The 23,604-nt window shown below is 38.9% G+C and overlaps 1 protein-coding gene and 1 pseudogene across 1 annotated transcript; both read left to right on the top strand.

Moving 5' to 3' along the window:
• Nucleotides 1–8,136: 8,136 nt before the first annotated feature.
• Nucleotides 8,137–18,009, top strand: LOC122660784 (chalcone synthase 2-like). Its single transcript, XM_043856017.1, has 2 exons — nt 8,137–9,160; nt 17,983–18,009. Exon 1 carries the CDS (start codon nt 8,244–8,246, stop codon nt 9,147–9,149), a length of 906 nt encoding a protein of 301 aa, XP_043711952.1. The 5' UTR covers nt 8,137–8,243; the 3' UTR covers nt 9,150–9,160; nt 17,983–18,009.
• Nucleotides 16,857–23,604, top strand: part of LOC122660786 — a 19,688-nt pseudogene continuing 12,940 nt past the window's right edge.

The following is a 23,604-nucleotide window of genomic DNA, read 5'->3' as shown; positions in this document are numbered from 1 at the left end:
CCAAGTATCGCTCTATTGTTGGTGCTCTTCAGTATATTACTTTAACTCGGCCGGATGTCTCCTTCCCTGTTAACCGGGTCTGCCAGCATATGCATGCTCCATCTAAGGAACATTGGACTATGGTCAAACGGATTCTTTGATATTTACAAGGCACCAAGGATCATGGCTTATTTTTCTCCAAATCAAGCTCTCTCCAATTATAGGTTTTCTCTGATGCTGACTGGGTTGGTGAGAAACTAAAGACTGTGGCCCGCTGATAATATGGTAGTTAGTGGGTGTGACTTAAAATATAGACAAACGTCACACGATGGCATTGATAATTTCTCTATTATTAAATATCAAGACCAATACACGAGGTTAGGGCAACAACAGGGTCGGGTTGGGCCGGGCTTTATAGAACCCTAGCCCAACCCTAAGTCCCCTTAGCTGGGCCCAGGCCCTACCCGACCCTGACTCAGGGCCAGAAAAATCCAACCCTGACCCACCCTCAGGGTTGGGCCGGGCCAACCCTGATTGGCCCTTATCATGGGGAGGAGGAAAGAAATGCATGGGCTGGGAAGAACATCATTAATTTTACATAGAATAACAATATAATAAATTATAGGAAAAAAGTTCTCTGTCCGAGAGTGTGGCCTACACCAGCACTCCCATGAGTCTATCTCTCTCCTCCTCATGTGAAAAGACACCTCTTGCCCCTTGTTTTAAGGAGGAGAGAGATAGACACATGTGACTACTAGCGTAGGCCACACTCCCGTGCCAAAAGTTGCTTCCCTAAATTATAATATAACACTTATTGTCTTCATATATAATATATTATATAAAAAAATGTGGGTGAAATTTAAAGTTTATAATGTATAAATTATATCAATATATATTTTATAGTATAACTTAAATCAGGGTCGGGCTGGGCCGGGCCAAGCTTAGCTCGAGGCCTCAACCCTAACCCAACCCGACCCTAACTCAGGGCCAGAAATTTCCAGCCCTGACCCGCCCTCAGGGCCAAATATCTCAGCCCAGACCCTGTTCGGGCTCAGGGCGGGCCAGGGCGGGTTTGGGCCGACAGGGCTAAACTTGCACCCCTACACGAGGTATTACAGATGCATTCTCCGCCTGAACAAAGATTATGAGATCATCAGCAAAAGCAAGATGTGACAAATTGGTGGACTTACATTTCGGGAAAGTCTCAATCAGAATCTGGTCAATAGGCTGCATGTAGACTACGAGACATAGCCTTCATGACAAGAGTAAAGAGGAAAAGTGACATGCGGCATCCTTAACGAATCCCGATTGAGCTAGAGAAATATCCATTAGGGCTGCCATTAATCAAAACAGAGACCTTTGCCATAAAAATGCACCTGTACACCAAAGTCACAAACTTTAGATAGGAAATCTCATAAGCCTGGTAGTTACGTGCTTTATAATCCAAAGAATGGTTTGATTAATGGTAATGTCGTTGCTTCTTAAGTAATAAAACTAGATCTGGAAGCCAAGATTTATCACAAGTTGTTCACTAAATTAAATTATGTTAGTTGATTCTTATGTACAATAATAGCACCAGTCCACATTTAGCTCACAGATAGTACTTTATCATTTAATTAATACTTTTCTCTTAAAAAAAAGTAGGTAGTCAATAAACCGATTGCATTAATTAATAGTCTTCTTTTTCAAAAAAAGTTGGCAGTCCATTGTGGCCTCTTCGTGTAATTGGAAATTGGAATGGAGACATGTCTGTTACTCAAAATGCTATGTTTTGGGACCACCACACACAAGAAGGGCAAAATGACTAGCCCACCTTTTGTGAAATGAAAAATATCACCTTTGTTGGATGCTTTTACATGTGTTTTTATTGATCTCCAAGTTGATGCAGACACCCCTGATAGTGATCCCCATCCCTATTTTATGGCCCTGTACGCTCTTATTGACCCATGCTGATGCAGGCCACGCCCTGACAACGATCTCCTTCCCTATTTTTTATAGCTAAAGTTTTTCTTAAACTAGATTTCATGATTTTTCCCTTTCATCTTGAAAAATGTTTTTCACATTACAAACCGAATAAGAAACTGAATAAAACCAAACCGATTCAGTGCGATTTCAATTTTGAGGTTATGAAAATTATTTGATTTTGATTTGATTTTGATTTGTATATATTGTATCCCGATTCAAAAGACCAAAATCGAGCCGATTGACACCCTTAATGTAAGAGTTATGAACACTTAATTGTTTAATGAAAAAAAAAGCTGTATGGTCATGTTCTCCTGCGCCCACACACAATAGGTGAAATGATTGCTCTGTCCCTCCCGTTGGATGCCCTTGCATGCCCCCTCATTGGCCCCACGCTGGTGCAAGAGCCACACAGCCAAGCAACAAAACCCTTCCCTTGTTTAGTAAATTAAGGGAAAAAGAACATTGTTTGGTTATGCGCCCCTACACTAGACATAAAGGGTTGTGAAATGACCACCCCGCCCCAAGTTAGATGCATAGGCACGCACTCCCATTGGCCCCCTCACTAGCGTTGGACGCAGCATTTGCTCTCCTATTAATTAATTTGCACTGTAGTATATTTGAGCCTAGAAGAGCTCCTCGGCAACTGGGTGGCTAGTCTATCTTAAAATAAAAAGAATGGAGATAGAAAGAGAACCAGACCACCGTTACCAAAAACGGGTTTAAAATCCGTTGAAAATTCCGTTCTCGTTTGTTAAAGTCTTAAACATGTTTTGCCGTATGCTTTTCAAATGAACGAAAAAAAACACATACTTTTATCTTCCGCTTTTTAAACACATTAAACATATTTGCATTTGTTTGAAACTAAAAAAATGCCACGTGTAATAAGGTAGGCAAACAGCTTGCCTTTTACGCAACGATCTACCACATTTGGAGCGAATACAATCTTAGAAGATGGACCACCAAATCCAGGACATTTGTTCAGATTTGGGAAGCCATCTCTTTTGAAATTAGAACGGCCAAGGCCTCTCAATGTGTGGGGCCTTGGGTGGAGTTTCCAAGGAATCATCACATTGTCAATTCTTGGAACCTCTATATCCATTTTTAAATGGATAGCCTTGTGTATATTCTTCTCTTTTTCTTTTCAGTTTTGCTACCCCGCTTGGGATTATTTTTGTGATCTTTGGGCTTATCGAATACATATTTATTCACCCCAAAATAAAAGGGCCATGTGTATCTTATGTGCGGTTCATGTGTATAGAGTATATATCGATAAGGGAGCATACAAATCGTACTTTCATGTGAGACGTGTCCTAATTAATATATAATCATATCATATCAATTGTTTATGCATGAAACAATTCCCTATGCAAAAACTACAAGCCCTTTCATTTCATGTTTTTAGTATTATTATTTTTTATAAAACTTGTAATGAGTTATGAAATATAAATATGGATTCATATTATTGGATGTTATAGTTATTTTGAACATTAGATGTAGGTTATTCAGGTAAAAATTCATCAATTTTAATGAGTATGTTGTCTCTCTTTTTTAAATGTACACATTTTAAATCCGTACAAACTTTTTTCATTTTTCTATCATTCTTTGTTTTTTTTCACCATAACATTTAGAGTTCTATGCCGTTTAAAACTTGTACCGTCCTTTCCGATTTTTTAACCATTCCCCTTTTTTAACTAACAATGAAACAAACTACTTCAAGTCACATATCTTGTCCAAATGAATTGAAAATTTATGGCCTTCCTTCCCCCAACTGCTCCGCCACTGGGTTGGTCACTATCAAATTTAAACGCAACATAAGGGATTTTGGTATCGTAAACTGAATGATATTGTCGAGTCCAGTTCCTTTGCAAGTACGTGCAGGTGCACATACGTGTGAAGGGTAACCACCTGCCCTATTGTTGCCATTTACAAGGAGATGAGGGGTATTAATGGAAATAAAAAGGATAACTGGTTACCTCCCACATGTACGTGCACTTTCACGTACATGCAAATGATCTATTCTCGATATTCTCGATTCTCCCCTTTCTGAGAAGGGTTTCATGGCAGATCTCTCACTGCCTTCGAGAGTCCAACCCAGTGGGATTTGCTAGCGAAACATGTGGCCAAGACTAGGAGCTCTCATACTACTGCCAAGCTGCCCAGCAGGACCGTGCTGCCCAGATACGGTGCTGCACGCAATGTCCGCCGTACCCCTACCCGAGCACCTTGCCCCAGTGGGGGTAAGGCGGTCATTGCATGCAGCACCGTTTCTGGACAGCATGGTCCTGCCGGGCCGCTCGGCAGTAGAGGATCCAAATTGCTTGGGGTGTCCCGCCAAGCTTTACCTTGGCAGATATTAATTGGGACAGATCGTGTAGACCTCGCTACAGATTCACTTGAATGGTCGTGCGCTTCCCCTCCCTGTTGATGGCAATGCCGAAGGTGGGGAGGGGAACTTCTTCTAATGTCCTATGTATTTCTGTGGGTAGGGTGATCCAATAAGCTGATGGCATTGCTGTAGGTGGTTTGGGTCCCCCTTCTCTTATATTTTTTGTTCTGCTCTCTTGTATCTTTCTCTCTTCCTCATTAAATAAATGATTAAAAAAAACCCATAAAATATCGCCCACGCAGAAATTTTTTACCATGAACCTGCTTAGTGTTTTTGGATAAACATAATAAGATAGGTGTTGAAATGTATAGCAAACTAATTGAGACAAAATCTTATATTTATATCTTTGTAGATGCATGGATGGTAATGCTACTTCACTTTAGGAGAGCTTTTGTATAACTACGACTTATAAATGTGTACGTGCTCTCCCTCCTTCCATGTGTCCTTACTCCTAAATTGAGTCACCTGGTTTTTTCCCCATAAGCAATGTTTTTTTGCTAAAGGTCAGCAAAGATGTATATTAATATAGAAAGAAAAGAGAAAACAAACCCTTGAAAAAAGGGAGGTGAAACCATACAAAAATCAATTTAGGATCCCACCTACTGCAATGCCATCAGCAGTAAACCTAAATCAACCTCAAACAAAGAAAAGGGATATCAAAAGGATTAACAAAATTTTAAAAAAGGTTTGCCAGATGCATCCCAATCCAATCCTGATGCACAAAGGATGGAGCTGAATTCTAAGAGCCAGAGACTTTAGCTTTCGCCACATGGCCTGCCAAAGCATCGGCAACAAAATTAGCCTCTCTGAACACGTGTGTAATCCTCCAAGATATACCGTCGAGGAAACCCCTGTAGGCCCTCCAATCCTGTTGAAATGACCATGGAATTTTCCTGGACAGGATTGAACCAACCACCGAAGTTGAGTCACATTCAATCCACAACCGGTCCACCCCCATCGAAGCAACAATTTTAATGCCTTCAAAGAAAGCAGTAAACTCAGCCGTGAAATTCGATGCCACACCTAAAAACTTTGCAAAGCAAACAAGAGCACGCACACTATTATCTCTGAAAACCCCTCCTGCTCCAGCAGCACCCGGATTTCCCAACGAGCTTCCATCAATGTTGATCTTTAACCAGCCATGAAGGGGGCCCCATAAGCAATGTTCCACTAAAGAAGTTCAGTTCCTCTGTACGTACGTGTATGTGTAAGTGCACGTACGTGTGAGAGGCAACCATCTGTCTTATTTTTACCATTTACAAGGGGAGAAGGGGTATTATGGAAACAAAATAAACATATGATTGGTTCTGAGATGTATGTTCACCGGCACGTACGTGCAGATGATCCATGTTCACACAAAAGTAAGTCCACTCCTAAATGTACGTACACGATACACGGTTGTGCCTTCAACTATTAAATGGAGGAGTGAGTGTGTTATTACACTTCTATCCTCCACCCCGATCTAGTGGTTGAAAGGCACGACTGTGTATGCACATGGCCATACTTAAAAACTAAGGGTGTTAAATGGTGTAGTTATGATTAAATGGTACGGTTTGATTCAATTCACAGTACTAAAGGTAAAAATCAAAATTGAACCATTTATTGAACAGTTTCATATAATTAAATCAAAATCGAAAAAAATTATTAACTAGTTATATGATCATCTCAAAAGATCATCTGCACGTACATGCAGGGAACGTACATATGAGAGATAATACAAAGTCAAAGGCTCCTATCGAAAAACAAACAATTCAAAGTCAAGGCAAATGGGGTGGTGTGTTGAAGGTTCTGCAAGGCCGTGATGTTGGCGGTTCCATGTTGTAAATACAAAGTCAAAAAGTCATAATTTCATTGCGTGGTCTAAGCTTCCCTTCGTAGTTCTATAAAAGCCCATGCATGGGCTTTGGTGTTTCATCATCGCTTGCTCTAGCTTTCCCTGGCCTTCCATCTACTCCATTCTTCGACTCTAATTAATCTCTGTTCTTAATTGCACCCTTACGTTCAACTCAACTTAGTTCACAAGAGAGATAGAGAGAGAAGTAATGGACTCCGTTGGTCGAGAAATTTACGAAATGCAACGCGCTCAAGGTCCAGCCACGGTTCTGGCAATTGGCACGGCAAATCCATCCCTCTATACCTACATGACTGACTTCCCCGATTTCTTATTCAAAATCACAAAGAACGAGGATAAGCCTGAATTGAAGGAGAAGTTGAAACGAATTTGTAAGTATATTAGTAGTTGACGTTTATATATACTTCCTTATTTGGTAAAGCAAACTATCATGAAGTCTTAAGCACAACAATAGAAGGCAACAAACTCTGTTCTCTCAAATTTTCATCCTCTCAAGTGCGACCCAGTGCACCTTTAAAGTCCTTTAAAGTGTACCATTCGATGCACTTTAAAGGTTCGGGAGGATAAAAATTCCTCTCTGAGTTCTGATTTATTGAAATAGTATGGAGAATATGTGTCATTTATTGTTTAGATGCCCATTCTCTTTGAAGCTATGGAAAAAGGGTTCTGAGAAGGTGTTGGCCAGGATGTTAGGAGAAGAATTTGGTGATTTTGATTGTGAATGGAAGTGGATTAAGAAGACCTTTAATAAGAAAGATATCTCGGATCTTGTAGGCAAGTTTGCTTTTGGTGTCACCATATATCATATCACATTTGGATAGAAAGAAATATTAGAGTTCTAGAACTCTTAATTAAATCTGGGATTCTATTACTTTTGAAGTTCGTGGAAAGGTCCTGAGTCCTAGCTAGTTTGTCCCCCCCTTGAGCTGTCTCCCTCCCTCCCCATTTTTTTTTGTTTTTGTTGTTGGGGGGGGGGGGGGGTGGTGGTGGTGGTGAAGCTTTTTGGGTTGTTGCTTGTATTGTCCTGTCCCTGTCTCTATGTTTCATTGTCCTTGTATTTTTGCTATCATGTATATTAATTCAACCCAAAAAAAAAAAAAAAAAAACCCATTTTTTTAAAATTTGGGCCCAATTACCCTTGATTTTTTTTTTCAAAAATTATATTATAAGCAATCTAGAGGACAGACCTTTGCGCAATGGTAAGGTTGTTCTATTGCGATTTGATGGTCGTGGGTTCGAGTCTGAAAACCTCTCGATCTGCGAAGCAGGGATAAGGTTGCAGTCATTATGATACTCCCCAAGGATCTTTGTCCCCTCTAGTTCCCTGCTCGGCCCAGTTCCCCCCAGTGCCTGTAATAAAGGGGGGGGGGGGCACAATGACCATCCTACCCATGCCCGGGTGGGGTTCATCCCCCCTTATTACAGGCACAGGGGAAACAAGGCCAGGCAGGGAACTGGAGGAGATAATTTTCCTACTCCCCAAACCCCACAGAGGTGAAAGCTGGAAAATTATCTCCTTCAGTTCCCTGTCCGGCCCAATTCTCTAGTACCTCTAATAAAGGGGGTGGAGCCCATCTGGACAGAGTGTTCAGACAGGGGTAGGCGGTCATTACACCCCCTTGTTAGAGGCACTGGGGAACTGGGCCGAACATAAAACTGAAGGGAATAAAGATCCGGCGGAAGCCTCGTGCACTAGATACACTTTCTTTTTTATATTATAAAAAAATCCATGACCTGAAACAAGGTAATCCAAAATGATCTCAGACATGTACCTTTCTCAGCTTATTTTTAGCTAAGATAAAAAATATATTGTGTGTAAGTGGACTTTGAAAGCGCCAGTAGTATTTATTAATTTTGGAGGCATTAAGCCCATAGGTATTATGTTTGACACCACAAAGAGAAACTCCATATGGTACTATTTTTCTTATCTAATTAAGTTTCTTTACAGGTGATAGATCAAAGATCAAAAAACGCCACACTTACTTGACTGAGGAGATCATAAATGAAAACCCTGACTTATTCAATCCCAATGTTGCATCAATAGACATACGCCAAGATATTATGGTGGTTGAGGTACCCAAGTTGGCCATGGATGCTGCAACCAAAGCAATCCAAGAATGGGGTCAGCCGAAATCAAAGATAACTCATCTTGTATTCACTACCATATGTGGCATCGATGCACCCGGGGCTGATTTCCAGCTTGTAAAGCTCTTAGGCCTTTCATCGAATATTAAACGTGTAATGATGTATCATCTAGGTTGCTCCGGTGGTGCCACTGCTATTCGTGTTGCTAAGGACCTTGCAGAGAACAATAAAGGTGCTCGTGTCTTGGTTGTTTGTGCAGAGATAAACTCTGTGAATGGGTTTAAGGCACCATCTGAAACTGACTTGGAATCTCTACTAGGCTTGGCCCTCTTCTCAGATGGTGCAGCAGCTTTGATAATTGGTGCAGAGCCTGACATGTCAGTGGGTGAGCGCCCACTGTATCAACTTGTCACAGCTGATTCAAAGATTCTTCCAGACTCTGAAGAGATGGTTGCAGCTCATTTGCGTCAAACTGGTCTTTCAATCCGCTTAGCTAAGGATTTGGCTCCAACTATCTCTAATAATATTGAGAAATGCTTAGTGGAAGGATTTGGTAAGATTGGTATTACTGATTGGAACTCTATTTTTTGGGTGGTTCACCCTGGTGGTCCAGCCATTTTGGACATGATTCAAGCAACTGTTGGATTAAAGAAGGAGAAATTGGAAGCATCAAGGAAAGTGTTGATAGAGTATGGTAATATGTCAAGTCCAACATTATTGTTCATTATGGATGAGATGAGGAAGAAATCATTGGAGGAAGGGAAAGCCACAACTGGTGAAGGGTTTGATTGGGGTGTGCTATTAGGGTTTGGACCAGGTTTGACTGTGGAGATGATTGTCTTACGTAGTATTCCTATAAATGTTTCAGCATCAGCTCATTGATAAGATAATGAGTTCTGTTCTACAGATGATGTGATTGTACTATGTAGTATTCCTAATAAAGGCTCATGAAGGCCTTCTTTCATCGTAAGTTATTTGTATGTTGTACTTGTGCTTTTGCTCCTTTCAATAAAATACAACCTCAAATTTACTAAATTTCGTTTTTCTAAATACACAGTGTTGCAGATACGAACATGTATTACATATGAATTTCTAATTACAAGTTTCAAGAAGCCATGGAATTGAACTGGGCCAAATAGTCCTACATGTCAATGACCGGGTCCAACTAACAAGGGAGTCAGCATCGGTACCCCTCTTTTTGGTGAGAAGAGAGGGGCAATAGGGGGTTTTCTCTTCTTTTGGGAGTTCTCACCTAGATGAGGATCTATAAATGTTTTTCCTTTTCAGAGGAGAGAAATGAATTCCAAATGGATAGGTTACTAGTCTACCAGAGGCTAGGGTAAATGTCAAATTACGAGCTGGGGATGTGTTAGCTAGGCACCTAGTCCACTCGACTAAAAGCCAGTCTTCCTAAATCATGTGTGTTCCTACAACCTTGATATAATTCATTTTTATATCATATAAACACATTTTATTCCATTTAAAATAGTTAATAGAATTGTAAAATTATTTTGGGGGTGATATTGACTATAGTGAGGTTTGTGAAAAATCTGGTAGCATAATGGCATATCGAGGCAAAACGAGTGGAAAATCTGCTAGTGTAACAACATGTCGGGGTAAAAGAGAGTATTTCTGGTAAGGACCAAAATAATCCATATGTATGTTCACATATGTATGCTATTGTATGGAATAAACAGGCTATAAAAAGAAACAAAAAATGACCGAAATGTAACGATCGATGACATTATTTGATGCAGGCCCGGTTCGGCATTGCCACAACAACCGAAATTGGTTAAGAAGTTTGAACACAACCAGCCACAAGTGGAGGCTGACTCTGCCTTCTAATGGGCTAGAAATCATTGGCAAGGAAAGAACCATTTCCCTATTTTTAAGGGAAAACTAGATATTATTAAAGAAATATACTTTTCTATTTTGGAGGAGGAGTTTTCTACTTTATTGGAAGCTAAGTTCACGTATTATCTTTGAAGAACTTGTCAAGAATACAAGATCCTCAATCCTATTCTAATTCTTACAAATTAGGAGTTGCAATTTATTGAAACTCCTATTTTCAAGTACTTAGACAGGGACACCTAGCTTGGACGAATTTCACAAGGAAGCCTAGCCGCCATCCATGCCACATAGACAGCCTTGGACGATTTTGAAGAAAGGAGAGAGAGAGAGAGAGTGTGTGTTCTGATGAAGAGTAACTATCAGTCTTTCTTAATTTAGTTTTTTTAATTTTAGTATTTCTTAATTAATAAGATTTCTAACTTTAATTAGGATTTACTTTGATATTTAATTTTCTTTGGATGCAATTTGCAATTAATATTAGCCGTAGGATTTAGTAGTCTTAGAGATTAAAATTAGGTTTATTTTCTCTTTAAATATGTAAGAGAGCTATGCTCATTCGGTGGTGAAGAATTGATTAAGAAAGTTTACCCCCATTGAGTATTAGAACCTGGAAGTGTTCTCCTTCGTAACCTTGGAAAGTTACGTTGCATCCTTGAAGAGTTACAATTTTCCCGTTTCCTTGAAGAGTCACATTAAATCCGTTGCGATGTCTTTCTTCTTGTATTCGTGTGTTTGACTCTCTCAATCCGTATCTCCCAATCAGTATCTTCCGATGAGACTGCATTATTATTGAATAGTGCTATGCTAGCATCTTCGTTGGTCAAACTAGATCTTTAGTCTATATAACACAACACACCCAAAGTGTATAGAAAAATAATGATCGATGACATCATGAGATAACACAATGTCATCGCCTAAGTCAGTCAAATCAGATCCTTAGTCCATAAAAACACAACACACCCACATTGTATAGAAAAGTAATGGTCGACGACATCATTAGATAGCACATTGCCAATGCCTCAGTTGGTCAGATTAGATGGTTAGTCTATAAAAATGCAACACACCCACATTGTATAGAAAAGTAGACATTCTAAATATTGTCAACCCCAACCCTCGTCGTATGCAACTTCCAAGAACTCTCAATGAAGTAAACTTCTTCCGAATTTGAGGACTACAAAGACAAGCACGAATTTGTAGACAAAGTTTTCCTTACGTGAAGATTTCCCATGCCGCAACTATACCACATGATCACCCTTTTATATGTGTTTTTTAATTGGTTTTTCTTTCTTTGCTATGATTCTATGGGTTTAAATCATGTGGATAATATAATTTTTCACTTCGTCATTGATGTGGCATGAGAGATTCTTCCATACTGGTGGCATGGGTTATCCTCTCTCATTTTTTAAATAAATGAAGAAAAAAACTCCCAAAAAATATCAACCATCCAAAAAACATTGACCATGAACCTTCTCATAGTGTTTTTGGATTAACATAAGATAGATGTTGAAATGTACAGCAAACTTATTGAGACAAAGTCTTACCTTTATATCTTTGTAGATACATGAATTGTAATATGCTACTTCACTTTAGGAGAGCTTTTGTATAACTACGACTTATACCGGGTTTTTTTTTCCCATAAGCAATGTTCCACTAAAGGAGTCCGGTTCCTCTGCACGTATGTGTATGTGTAGGTGTACGTACGTGTGAGAGGCAACCACCTGTCTTGTTTTTACCATTTACAAGGGAAGGAGGGGTATTTATGGAAACAAAATAAACATGTGATTGGCTCTGAGATATATGTTCACTTGCACGTACGTGCAGATGATCCATGTTCACACTAAAGCAAAGTCCACTCCTAAATGTACGTACACAGTACACGGTACACGGTTGTGCTTTCAACTGTTAAATGAAGCAGAGGGTGTGTTATTACACTTCTGTCCTCCACCCCCATCTAGTGGTTGAAAGGCACGACTGTATGCACATGGCCATACTTAAAAACTTAGGGTATTAAATGGTGCAGTTTTAAATGGTACGGTTCGGTACCGAACCGGTGCCAAAGGTAAACATAAAAAATGAACCATTTATTAAACGGTTTCATATAATAAATCAAAATTGAACAGTTTATTAAACAGTTATATGGTTCCTAAGTGGTTTCATAGAAAATGCCAAAACCAAAAACCTGCTCTAATAAAAAAATCATAAGCTATAATTTAATATAAACCTACTCTCATATAAAAAGGCATAAATAACTATTTAATATACACTTATTCCATCTTTTTGAAATTTGGATTACTATTTTTAAAAAAAGCATAAACAATTTCATCAATATAGGGCAAGACCACCAGGATGTTGAAGATTCAAACTTAATCAGTTTTAATCGACTTCAACAGTTTAAATGGTTAAAATCAAAATCGAACCGTTATGTAAATGATTTTATTTTTTTATAATAAAAAATGAACTACTTACGAAACAGTTTTACAATTCTGATGTAAATGGCTCGGTTTGGTTTCGTTTTGATTTTGATACCCTCAAATAAGAGAATGGATTATACGTGCAGCATACATGTGAGAGCTACCCACTTGTCTTTTTTGTTTCCATTAATATCCCTCCTTCCCTCGTAATTTGCAAATTAGACATGTGGTTACCTCTCAGGTTCTCACACGTACGTGTTATTTTTTATTTTAAATTTATATGAAGCACAACAAGAGAGAGAGAGAGAGAAGTGTTAGAAATAGGATTCTTGGCAATCAGTATAAAACAAAACACAATCTGAAATATATACACAAATGTATATATTTATGTATATGTATGAAATATACCCAAAAGCAATATCAAATAACAAACAAAAAATAAGACAACTTACAATACTAAGATGACTTTCTTCTTGTATCTCTCAAAGCAACAAACACAAGCACAAGTTGAGTCGTACTAAATGTACTCTCCTTAAGGTGTTTGAACGCCCCCTATTAGTGCAAAATCGGGTTGACCTTGGCGTTCTTACCCCCAAATAAAACAACTTCAAACCACAATTGGCAACACCCCACACGTGGTTACAAATACGGAGTGTCTGAAGGTACTACTCAGTAATCCAAAGAAGAAAGAGGAACAAAACAGAATAAAACAATACTGTTTCAAAGAGAGAAGACAGAGGACAGAATACAACACTTGCTTGTACGAATTTTGTATATACTGTGAAGCCCAAAGCCCATTTGTATTTATAGGCCCACTGGTAACTGTACAAATAGATGTGTCTTTACACATATGTACATGTACAACTATGTACAATCCATATACAGAGTCCCTATGTATGGATACATATATATACATGTGCCTATACATACTAGAATGCAGGTGCATGATGTCTATACGGGTAAGGATGCATGTATCTCTTTTACCAAAAAGAATATATAAAGTCTACCCACACCAACACCCGTACCTGTACCCACCCCGCCCCACCTTGGTCCGGCTTGGCTCGCGCATATTTGAAAAGCACCCCGGACCCCAACTTCACACATGGGACAAGGGAGGCTTCCCTTGAAACCCTATGCCCCTTGTAAGTTACATGAGCTAATATTAGCTCACCATTTCACTTGTCCCTAACCCATGTGGGATTAAACTTGAAGAGGTTCATGTGCCTTCTCAAGTTTACCTTACAAGTCTTCATAAGAGGTCCATGGTTCAAATCACCATACAGACACACATGTTTTTCCAACAAAAAACAAAACAAAGTGGAGGGAAGGGGTTTTTCATATTTTAAAACTTAACTTTTCAAAAAGAAACTTTTTGAAAACATAAAATCCAACAATCCCCCACAAGTTTCAAAATATCGAAAAACAGAATAGACTACTGAGTAAATTTAGACATAGTAGGACACATCGTTGGAGATGTCTTTCAGACTTGAACCTACATTAGGTCTGATGACCTACGCTACACAATACGGGTGAAGTCAGACTTCTTAACCTTGGCATTCTTACCTTCAAGATAAAACAATTTCAAACCACAATTGACAGCACCCCAAATGTGATTACAAATACAGAGTGTCTGAAGGTACTACTCATAAACATGGTAATGTGCTGTGTTATCCAAAGGAATGGTTTGCCTAATGGTAATGTCGTTGCTTCTTAAGTGATAAAGCTAGATATGGAAGTCAAGATTTAACACATCATGTTGTTAATTCCCTACCAGCAGCTATGGCTGGAACGTAACCGACGGCGATTCGATAACTCGAGCAGAACAGCGGCGCAAATAGTAATGCTTTGCATTAAAGAAGTCAGGAGCTGCTCCAACTCAAAGGGTGCCCAAGTGAAGAGGATCAATGATCTCATGTTGGCGAGAAGTTTCCAGATTAACACCAGACCACCTCCAGTACAAAGAATTTTGGAAGTTTCATGGAGAAAACCACCACCAGAATGGTGGAAGCTCAACATCGATGGCTCATCGCTGGGAAATCCTGGACATTCTAGCGCAGATGTAGTCATCCGAAACCATCTCGGAGCTGCGGTAAGGTGTTACGCATCATATGAGGGTGTAGGAACAAATTACTTTGCAGAATTATCTGCGTTCTTCACAGGCCTTAAGGAAGCTCAAGAGCTGCAAATACAGAAATTATGGATTGAGTTGGACTCTACAGCTGTAGTATACGTAGTACTCACAAGAAATACGCCGTGGATTTTTCGACAACAATGGTGGGCAACATTGAAATACCTAGACACCATTCACTGGCGGATCACACAATGCTATAGGGAAGGAAACTCGGTTGCGGATGCATTAGCCAACCATGCAGCGAAGAAAAAGAGAACAGACAAGTGGAGCGACACCCCCTCTTTCATTGCAAGTAGAATAGCATGGGAAGCGATGAGTCGTCCTTACTACAGATTCACCTAGAGGTTTATCACCTTCAACGGTTGGCTAACTGTGGAACTGGTCTTTTGTGAATGTAATGAAAGGCAAGCCCAGCTAGAGGGTTCTTGACTGTATCATATTTTCTTTTTATTAATACAAACCTTGCTAACCATTAGCAAAAAAAAAATGATGTTAACAAATTAAATACTGTTAGTTGATTCATATTTATAACAGCACCAGTCCATGTTTTGAGAGTCACCATCAGATCTTAACTTGTGGGAATTTTCTACCTAATGGACTTTTTAGCTCATAGATAGCAATTGTTTATCATCAAATCACTTATCCTAAGTTCCTAACACAGGAAATGATCTGCACATTGAGAAAAAGTTGCTTTGTTTTGGAAAAATATTATAAGTATTAGTTAAGTGCACTAATCAATACTTTTCCATCCCTTGAAAAAAAGTAAGCAGTCAACAACCGATTTCATTAACTAATACACATCTTTTCAATAAAAAAATAGACAATCAATAACTGATTGCATTAATGGTCTGCACATTAAAAAACGTTGCTTTGTTTTGGAAAAATATTTATTAATACTTTTCTTTCCAAACAAAAAAAGTGGGCAGTCAATAACGGATTGCATTAATTAATATATATATATTTTGGAATTGGAGGTGTCCGGTCTTTGGCCGACTAATTTCCCCATGGTTGATACACGACCTCAAAACACACACGAAGTGGGAGATACTGGGGCCCCCATGTTCACCAGGGAGTTTCTTCTTAGACGGATAGCCCCAAAGGGGGAGGTGGAGTCGAACTCAGGACCTTCAGCTTCTTTAGACCTCGTCCCTTGCCAATTGCATTGCCCCTTAGGGTTCATTAATTAATATAATACTCTTCTTTTTAAAAAAAAGTAGGCAATCCATTGCGGTCTCTTCGTGTAATTGGAGACACAAATTGCTAATTTTGGAATTGAGTGATTTCATTAGCTTGAGAGAGTTAGAAGAGAGGTTTTACTTAAATAACACAATCAAGAAGAAACCAGTTCCCCTAGTGTTTGTAATAAGGGGGTGGACCCCACCTGGGCAAGGGTAGGGTGGTCATTGCACCCCCTTTTATTACAAGCACTGGGGAAATTAGGCGGGGCAGGGAACTGAAGGGGACAAAGATCCCATGACTGGGTATGCATGTGGTCATACATAAAAATTAAGGATGATAATTGGTGCAGTTTCGGTTAAATAGCATGATTCGATCAGTTCGATTCACAGTACTAAAGGTAAAAACAAAAATCGAACAATTTATTAAATGATTTCATATAATGAAATCAAAATCAAACAATTTATTAAGAGATTATATGGTTACTAAATGGTTTCATAGAAAACGCGGCGCCCAAAAGCCTGCTTTTATAAAAAAAAAAAATCATAAGCTATAATTTAATATAAACCTACTCTCATGTATAAATTACAATTCCGATATAAATCGATTTGATTTCGTTTGGATTTTGACACCCTTAGAAAAGAGAATGATCATGTACATGCAGGTAAATGTACATGTGAGAGGTAGCCACTTGTCGTTTTTTGTTTCCATTAATACTCTTCCTTCCCTTGACAGGTGGTGAGAGGTGTGAGGAACACATCCCATGGATGGTGGGAGATAATGTATAATTATGTCATTATTAACAAACTTAATAATGTATAAGTATGTCATTGTTTCCATTAATACTCTTCCTTCCCTTGAACATTATTCTCTGTTGATTGCGTATGTGATCCATCCATCTACGTATCTAAGCTTCCCACTTCTATAAATACCCATGCATGGGCTTTGGTCTTTCACCATCGCTTGCTATAGCTTGCTCTGGCCTTCCATCTACTCCATTCTTCGACTCTAATCTCTGTTCCACTGAGAGAAGCAATGGAATCCGTTGGCAGAGAAATTTATGAAGTGCAGCGTGCCCAAGGTCCAGCCACAGTTCTGGCCATTGGCACGGCAAATCCACCCCTCTATACCTACATGTCTGACTTCCCAGATTTCATATTCAAAATCACAAAGAGCGAGCATATGCCTGAGTTGAAGGAGAAGTTGAAACGAATTTGTAGGTATTACCACCGTCCGATACACTTTAAAGGTGCACTGGACTGCACTTGAGAGCATAAAAATTCCTCTCTCGGAGAGAAGCACAGGTACACAAAATCACATATGCATGCATGCATATGCACACATGATTTTCACTAGTTTTCTTTTCTTTGCAATTTGGCTTTCCTCTAGTCATGACGGGAGCTGGAGGGTCCAGCCCAACAAAACAAAGGGGGTTTTGATCATTTCACAAGTGAGACCCAAGTGGGCCCCCCTGTGAAATGACCATACCCACTTGTTTTTGTTGGCTGGACCCTCAAGCTCCTGCCACAGCTAGAGGAGAGTCAAATCAGGGGGTGGTGGTGGTCAAACTTTTTGGATTGTTGCTTGTATAGTCCTCTCCTGGCCTGTCCATGTTTCATTGCCCTTGTATGTTTGCTATCTATTTATGTATATTAATTCAACCAAAAAAATGAAACCTATTTCTCTAAAATTTTGTCCCAACTGCCACTGATTTTATTTTTTTCAAAAATTATATTTTTATAAGAAATCTAGAGGCCAAACCTCTGCGCAACGGTAAGGTTGGTCTATTACAATTTAATGGTCGTGGGTTCGAGTCTGAAAACCTCTCGATCTGCAAAGCAAGGATAAGGCTGCAATCCTTATGACCCTCCCCAAACCCCACAGTGGTGGAAGCCTCATACACTGGATACACTTTTTTTATATTAGAAAAAATCCATGACCTGAAACAAGATAATCCAAATGGTCCTCGGACACGTATCTTTCTCGGATCTTTGTCCCCTCCAGTTCCTGCCTAATTCCCCCAGTGCTTGTAATAAGGGGGGTCGTAATGACCACCCTATCCTTGCCCAAACACTTTGCCCGAGTGGTGTCCACCCCCCTGATTACTGGCACTGAGGGAACTAAGCCAGGCAGGGAACTGAAGGAGATAATTTTTCTGCCTTTCTCAATTTATTTTTGCATAAGATCAACAATATATAGTGTGTAAGTGGACACTGATAGCACCAGTAGTATTTATTTATTTTGGAGGCATTAAGCCCATTGCTATTATGTTTGACCCCACAAAGAAAAACTCCATATTGGGTCTCTATTTAATTACTTGCCACCATATATATACTATGTTTCTTATTATCTAATTAAGTTTCTTTACAGGTGACAGATCAAAGATCAAAAAACGCCACACTTACTTGACTGAGGAAATCATCAATGAAAACCCTCACCTTTTCAATCCCAATGTTGCATCTATAGACATACGCCAAGATATTATGGTGGTTGAGGTACCCAAGTTGGCCTTGGAAGCTGCAACCAAAGCAATCCAAGAATGGGCTTAGTCGAAATCAAAGATAACTCATCTTGTATTCACTACCATATGTGGCATCGATGCACCCGGGGCTGATTTCCAGCTTGTAAAGCTCTTAGGCCTTTCATCGAACATCAAACGTGTAATGATGTATCATCTAGGTTGCGCACTTTGGTGGTGCCACTGCTATTCGTGTTGCTAAGGACCTTGTAGAGAACAATAAAGGTGCTTGTGTCTTGGTTGTTTGTGCAGAGATTGTAGGAAATTTTTTATTGGCCAATTGATCAACTCCATCCCCATTCAATGATTCCCGTTATGGACTCCAGTAAACTTGATCCATTATGTTCCATTACTAGGCTTCATTATGGGAGTATTAATCCTCTAGTCTAACTGTCAAGTCTTTATGGGAGATTGACAGATTATGACTATTTAAGGAGAAGAAGGTCCCTCCCCTCGTCTACGCACAAGAAACTCTTTACCCATTGAAAGAATTGCATATAGAAGGATTGAGGGAAGAAGTCCTTCTCTTTTTGTTTTGATATTCTTCTCATCAAAACGCTACAATAGCTTCATCAAGTTTCGCCGCAACTAATGCCTCGACGGTGAACGGTATGTCATTGTATTTTATAGTATTGTAGTGATTCATTGTATAGGGCAAAGATTCAATCGAGAATTATAATATTACTTATTCTCCAACAGTGGCATCAGAACCAAGGTTATAGCCCTCATGCTTTAAATCACATTATTGATTTTCTTTCTATGAAACTCTTTTTGTCAAATAATTGTTTTAAAAATATATATATTATTAAAGAGGATGGCGAACTGTTTTTTAAATACCAAAGGGTTTTGTAGTTTGTTTCTTTGGATTTGAAATCAATTAATGAAAAAGGAAACTCCATAATAAATCATCAGATTAATGATGGTTTGATGTATGCATGTTATTTGATTCATTAAATAAAAAGGGGTTGGGACATTGGAATCAACCATTAAAGAGGGATTTTGGGTTTTATATCAGCTTGTATAAATGGGATTTAGGCTCGATTCTACTGGCAATGGTCATCGGCATAATGTTCGTCGTACCAATTTGAGTATTCGTCGAGATTTGGAGCCTAGTCGTCGTGTCATGTGGCTGCCATTACGGTTCTATTTTGTTCTTAACTGTCCTAAGGTTGAAGAAATGGTCGTAATGGGTATTATACAATTATATTATTATTATTATTTTTTTTTCTATATCTCTGTTGGGCATTGCTTTGATAAAATAAGTTATGGGCTTATGCCCCATGTGATGGTTTTAATTGAAGAAATGGACCTTAATTTATTGTGTATTGACCCATTAAGATTGCCTATGAACTGACCACATGGTCCGATAATTGAACCAACCAAACAAAACAGAAATCAGAAATTAATTTGTTTAAGTTTCTGGAATTAATTTCTATTTATAGTTTTTTTTTTTTCTTAGAGGGAAATGCTTTTGTATCCTTTAACAAACCAAGATCATTGTTGGCAAATAAGATATCATCTACATACAGGACCAAAAATATAAACTTGCTTCCACTGACTTTCAGATATATACACTTGTCAAAAGTGTTTTCTACAAATCCGAAAGACACGATGATGTGGTTGAACTTTAAATACCACTGTCTGGAAGCTTGTTTAAGTCCATAGATTGATTTCTTTAATTTGCATACTAGCCTTTCCTTTCCTTGAATCCTAAACCCTTATGGTTGGTTCATGTAGACTTCTTCCTCTAAATCCCCGTTCAAGAATGCCGTCTTCACATCCATCTGGTGAAGCTCCAGGTCATAATGAGCCACCAATGCTAAAATGATCCTAAGTGAGTCCTTCTTAGAAACAGGAGAGAAGGTCTCATGATAATCAATGCCTTCCTTCTGAATGAAACCCTTCGCGACTAATCTAGCTTTATGTCGTTCAACTTTACCCTTTAAGTCACGCATGGTCTTAAATACCCACTTACAACCAATTGCTTTAGACCGGAAGGTAGTTCAACAAGCTCCCAGACATCATTGTCGCTCATGGACTTGATCTCATCTTTCATGGCATCTACCCATTTACTAAAATCATTGTCATTCATAGCCTGTGAAAAACTTAAAAAGGTCATCCTTGATTCCTATATCAAACTCAGACTTCTGGAGATATACTATGTAGTCATCTAAAATAGCAGACCTCCTCACTCTCTGAGGTCTACCCTGTACTTCCGACCGAGGTGGAGGTAAATCCACAGTGTTCTCAGTGACAACATCTTCATGGAATGGTACATCCTCTGTAATTTGTTGTTCTATAGGATCATCATTAATGATGACTTGTGGAAGAACAACGCTATCATGATGTACAGGAGCTGGAAGTGTAACCCGGAGCTCCTCAAATATCACATTACGTGATTTATCACTCCCACTAATATCACCATCCTCTAGGAATTTAGCAGTTGAAGTTTCCACAATCCTAGTACTATGATTAGGTGCATAAAATCTAAATCCATTTGACCATTGGCAGTAACCAATAAAGTAACAACTAATGGTCCGAGGGTCGAGTTTTCTTTCATGTGGATTATACAATCTAGCTTCAGCTGGACAGCCCCATACGTGTAAGTGTCTCAAACTAGACTTCTTTCCCGTCCATAACTCATAAGGAGTTTTAGGAACTGACTTACTGGGAACCCGATTAGAGATATACACAGTTGTTTTCAAAGCTTCGCCCCACATAAACTCAGACAGCGATGAGTTGCTTATCATACTACGAATCATATCCTTAAGGGTACGATTACGTTTTTTTGCAACTCCATTCTGTTCAGGTGTACTAGGAAGTGTATATTGGGGAGTGATCCCCTTCGATTTGAGGAAGTGGGCAAATGGTCCCTCAACTTGCCCTAGGTCTGTATGTCTACCATAATACTCACCCCCTCTATCAGATCTCACGATCTTGATCTTTCTATCCAACTTGTTTTCGACTTCAGCACAAAATATCTCGAAGATATTTATGCTTTCAGACTTTTCCTTCAACAAGTAGACGTAACAATACCGTAAGTAATCATCAATAAAGGTGATGAAATATGTCTCACCAGTAATGCAGGGGTCAAATGGTCCACAAATATCTGTGTGAATTAATTCTAATAGTGCATCACTTCTTGTGGCAGCAACTTTATTTGTCCTAGATTGTTTACCTTTTATACAATCTATACAAATTTTGAAGTCAATGAAGTCTAAATTAGGCAATATACATTCCTTCACTAATCTCTCCATCCTAGGTCTGGAGATATGACCTAGACGTTTGTGCCACAAGGTTAAGAAAACATTATTGTTGAATTTACGTTTAGTTCCAACATTCACCTGTAGGGTAAGCAAAGAGCTTTCATAATTGGAGTCCAAATTAAATCTATAAAGACCTTCGCATAAATATCCAGTAATTACTAGATTATTATCTTTATAAACTTTTAAAATATTGTTCCCAAACATAAAGTCAGAACCCTCAACATCAAGTTTAGACAAAGAAACCAGATTTTTGGAAATAGAGGGGACATAAAGGGTGTTCGATAAGTCAAGCTGGTATCCAGTATCCATAATGAGTCTGTAAGTGCCGATCTCTCGAACTTCAAACTCCATTCGGTTTCCCATGTAGACGACACTCTCACTAGGACTTGGGCTCCGGGTTGAAAGGAATCCCTGTACAGAATTCGTAATATGCACAGTTGCACCAGAATCAATCCACCATGTATTACAAGGAACATCAACGAGATTGGTTTGAAAACAAACTAGGATAGAATCATTACAGAAGAAGAGCACTTCATCTTGTCAAACTTTTCCTTGTTCCGCTCCTGTGAATTATCGGTCTTTTTCTTTGTTGCATTGTTGCTCTTCTTTCCTCTCTTATGCTTATGTGACACCAAGTTCACCACTTTTCCTCCTACTTACTTCAGTCTCTGCTCCTCCAAAACACACTTGCTCTGAAGCTCATTCAGATCCCACTCATCTTTGTTAGTGTTGTAATGGATCTTGAATGGTTCAAACTTAGAAGGAAGAGATTGAAGGATCAACCCAACAAGGAAAGGTTCATTCAGTTTCTAGTCCAACTTGTCCAGTTGTGCAGCTAAGTTTGTCATCTCACAGATGTGATCCCCTATGCCACTGCTGCCATTGTATTTCATGTTGACTAATTTGGACATAAGAGTGCTTGCAAGAGATTTATCTGCTGAAGAAAATCACCTTTCAACAGAAGCCAAATAGGTCTTTGCATCATCAAAGGCAGGGATTGACCTTTGATAATCTTGCCAATAGTCTTCTTAATGAACAAGAGGCACAACTGGTTTGATTGGGTCCAATTCTCATGAAGAGTTATCTCAGTTGATGTACTCTTATCAGTAAGATCAGCTGGCTTCTCAATGCGGAAGCAATAATCATGATTAACGGCAGTTAGGTAGTATATCAACTCCTCGTACCAATCCGAATAGTTTGAGCCAGTGAGGATAGGGACAGAATTAGGTACAGCCATAGGGGATGGTCCTATTAAAAGAAAACAGAAATACATGCTTACTTATCTATAATGCTTTGAATTTCAATAATACTATAACTATAATTCTAGAGGGAACAACCTATTGCATCATTACAATCTATCCTTCGAGATTGAGAATGTAACAGGCTATTGGTTCACTCGATAGGTGTTGGAAGTCACCTTTTAGGGCTAAAAATCTATCTACATAGTCAAGCAGAGATGTGTGCCTTTGGACACTCCCATTCCAACCCAATTATGAGACTAATAATTTATCATAATGCCCTATTTTACCTTTAATTTGATGTTGTTACATTTATGTCTAGGGTTAACAGTTATGGTCATCACAACCATGATGAAGCGTGTACCTTTGGATACTCCCGTTCAATCTAAATTGCATGACCTAATACCCTAAACTAGTTGCATTATATTTGGGATGATTTATCATTTATATCTAGGGTGAATCAAATTAAGCAAGTAAAGATGTGTGTTTGCAGAAAGCAGTGCAGGGAGCAACCATCATACTACCCCAGAGTGATTAGTATGATGCACCTGGTGAGGTGCAACAAGGATCACCCTCGTAGAATGATTACACTTTGCACAACATAATAACACTTCCATCCAACTCGACTATGTGATAAACACCTATATCCTAAATTAGCTTATTATGATGTCTTTTCATTAATGATGGTTGGTTCAATTATTTCAAGTTCAATTACCTTAAATTTCATGATCGATTCGCTTCGGTGG

This window comes from Telopea speciosissima, chromosome 5 (assembly GCF_018873765.1).
Source record: "Telopea speciosissima isolate NSW1024214 ecotype Mountain lineage chromosome 5, Tspe_v1, whole genome shotgun sequence".
Lineage (NCBI taxonomy): Eukaryota > Viridiplantae > Streptophyta > Magnoliopsida > Proteales > Proteaceae > Telopea > Telopea speciosissima.
Note: the sequence above shows the minus strand (reverse complement) of the source record. Positions and strands in the feature narration are given on the sequence as shown.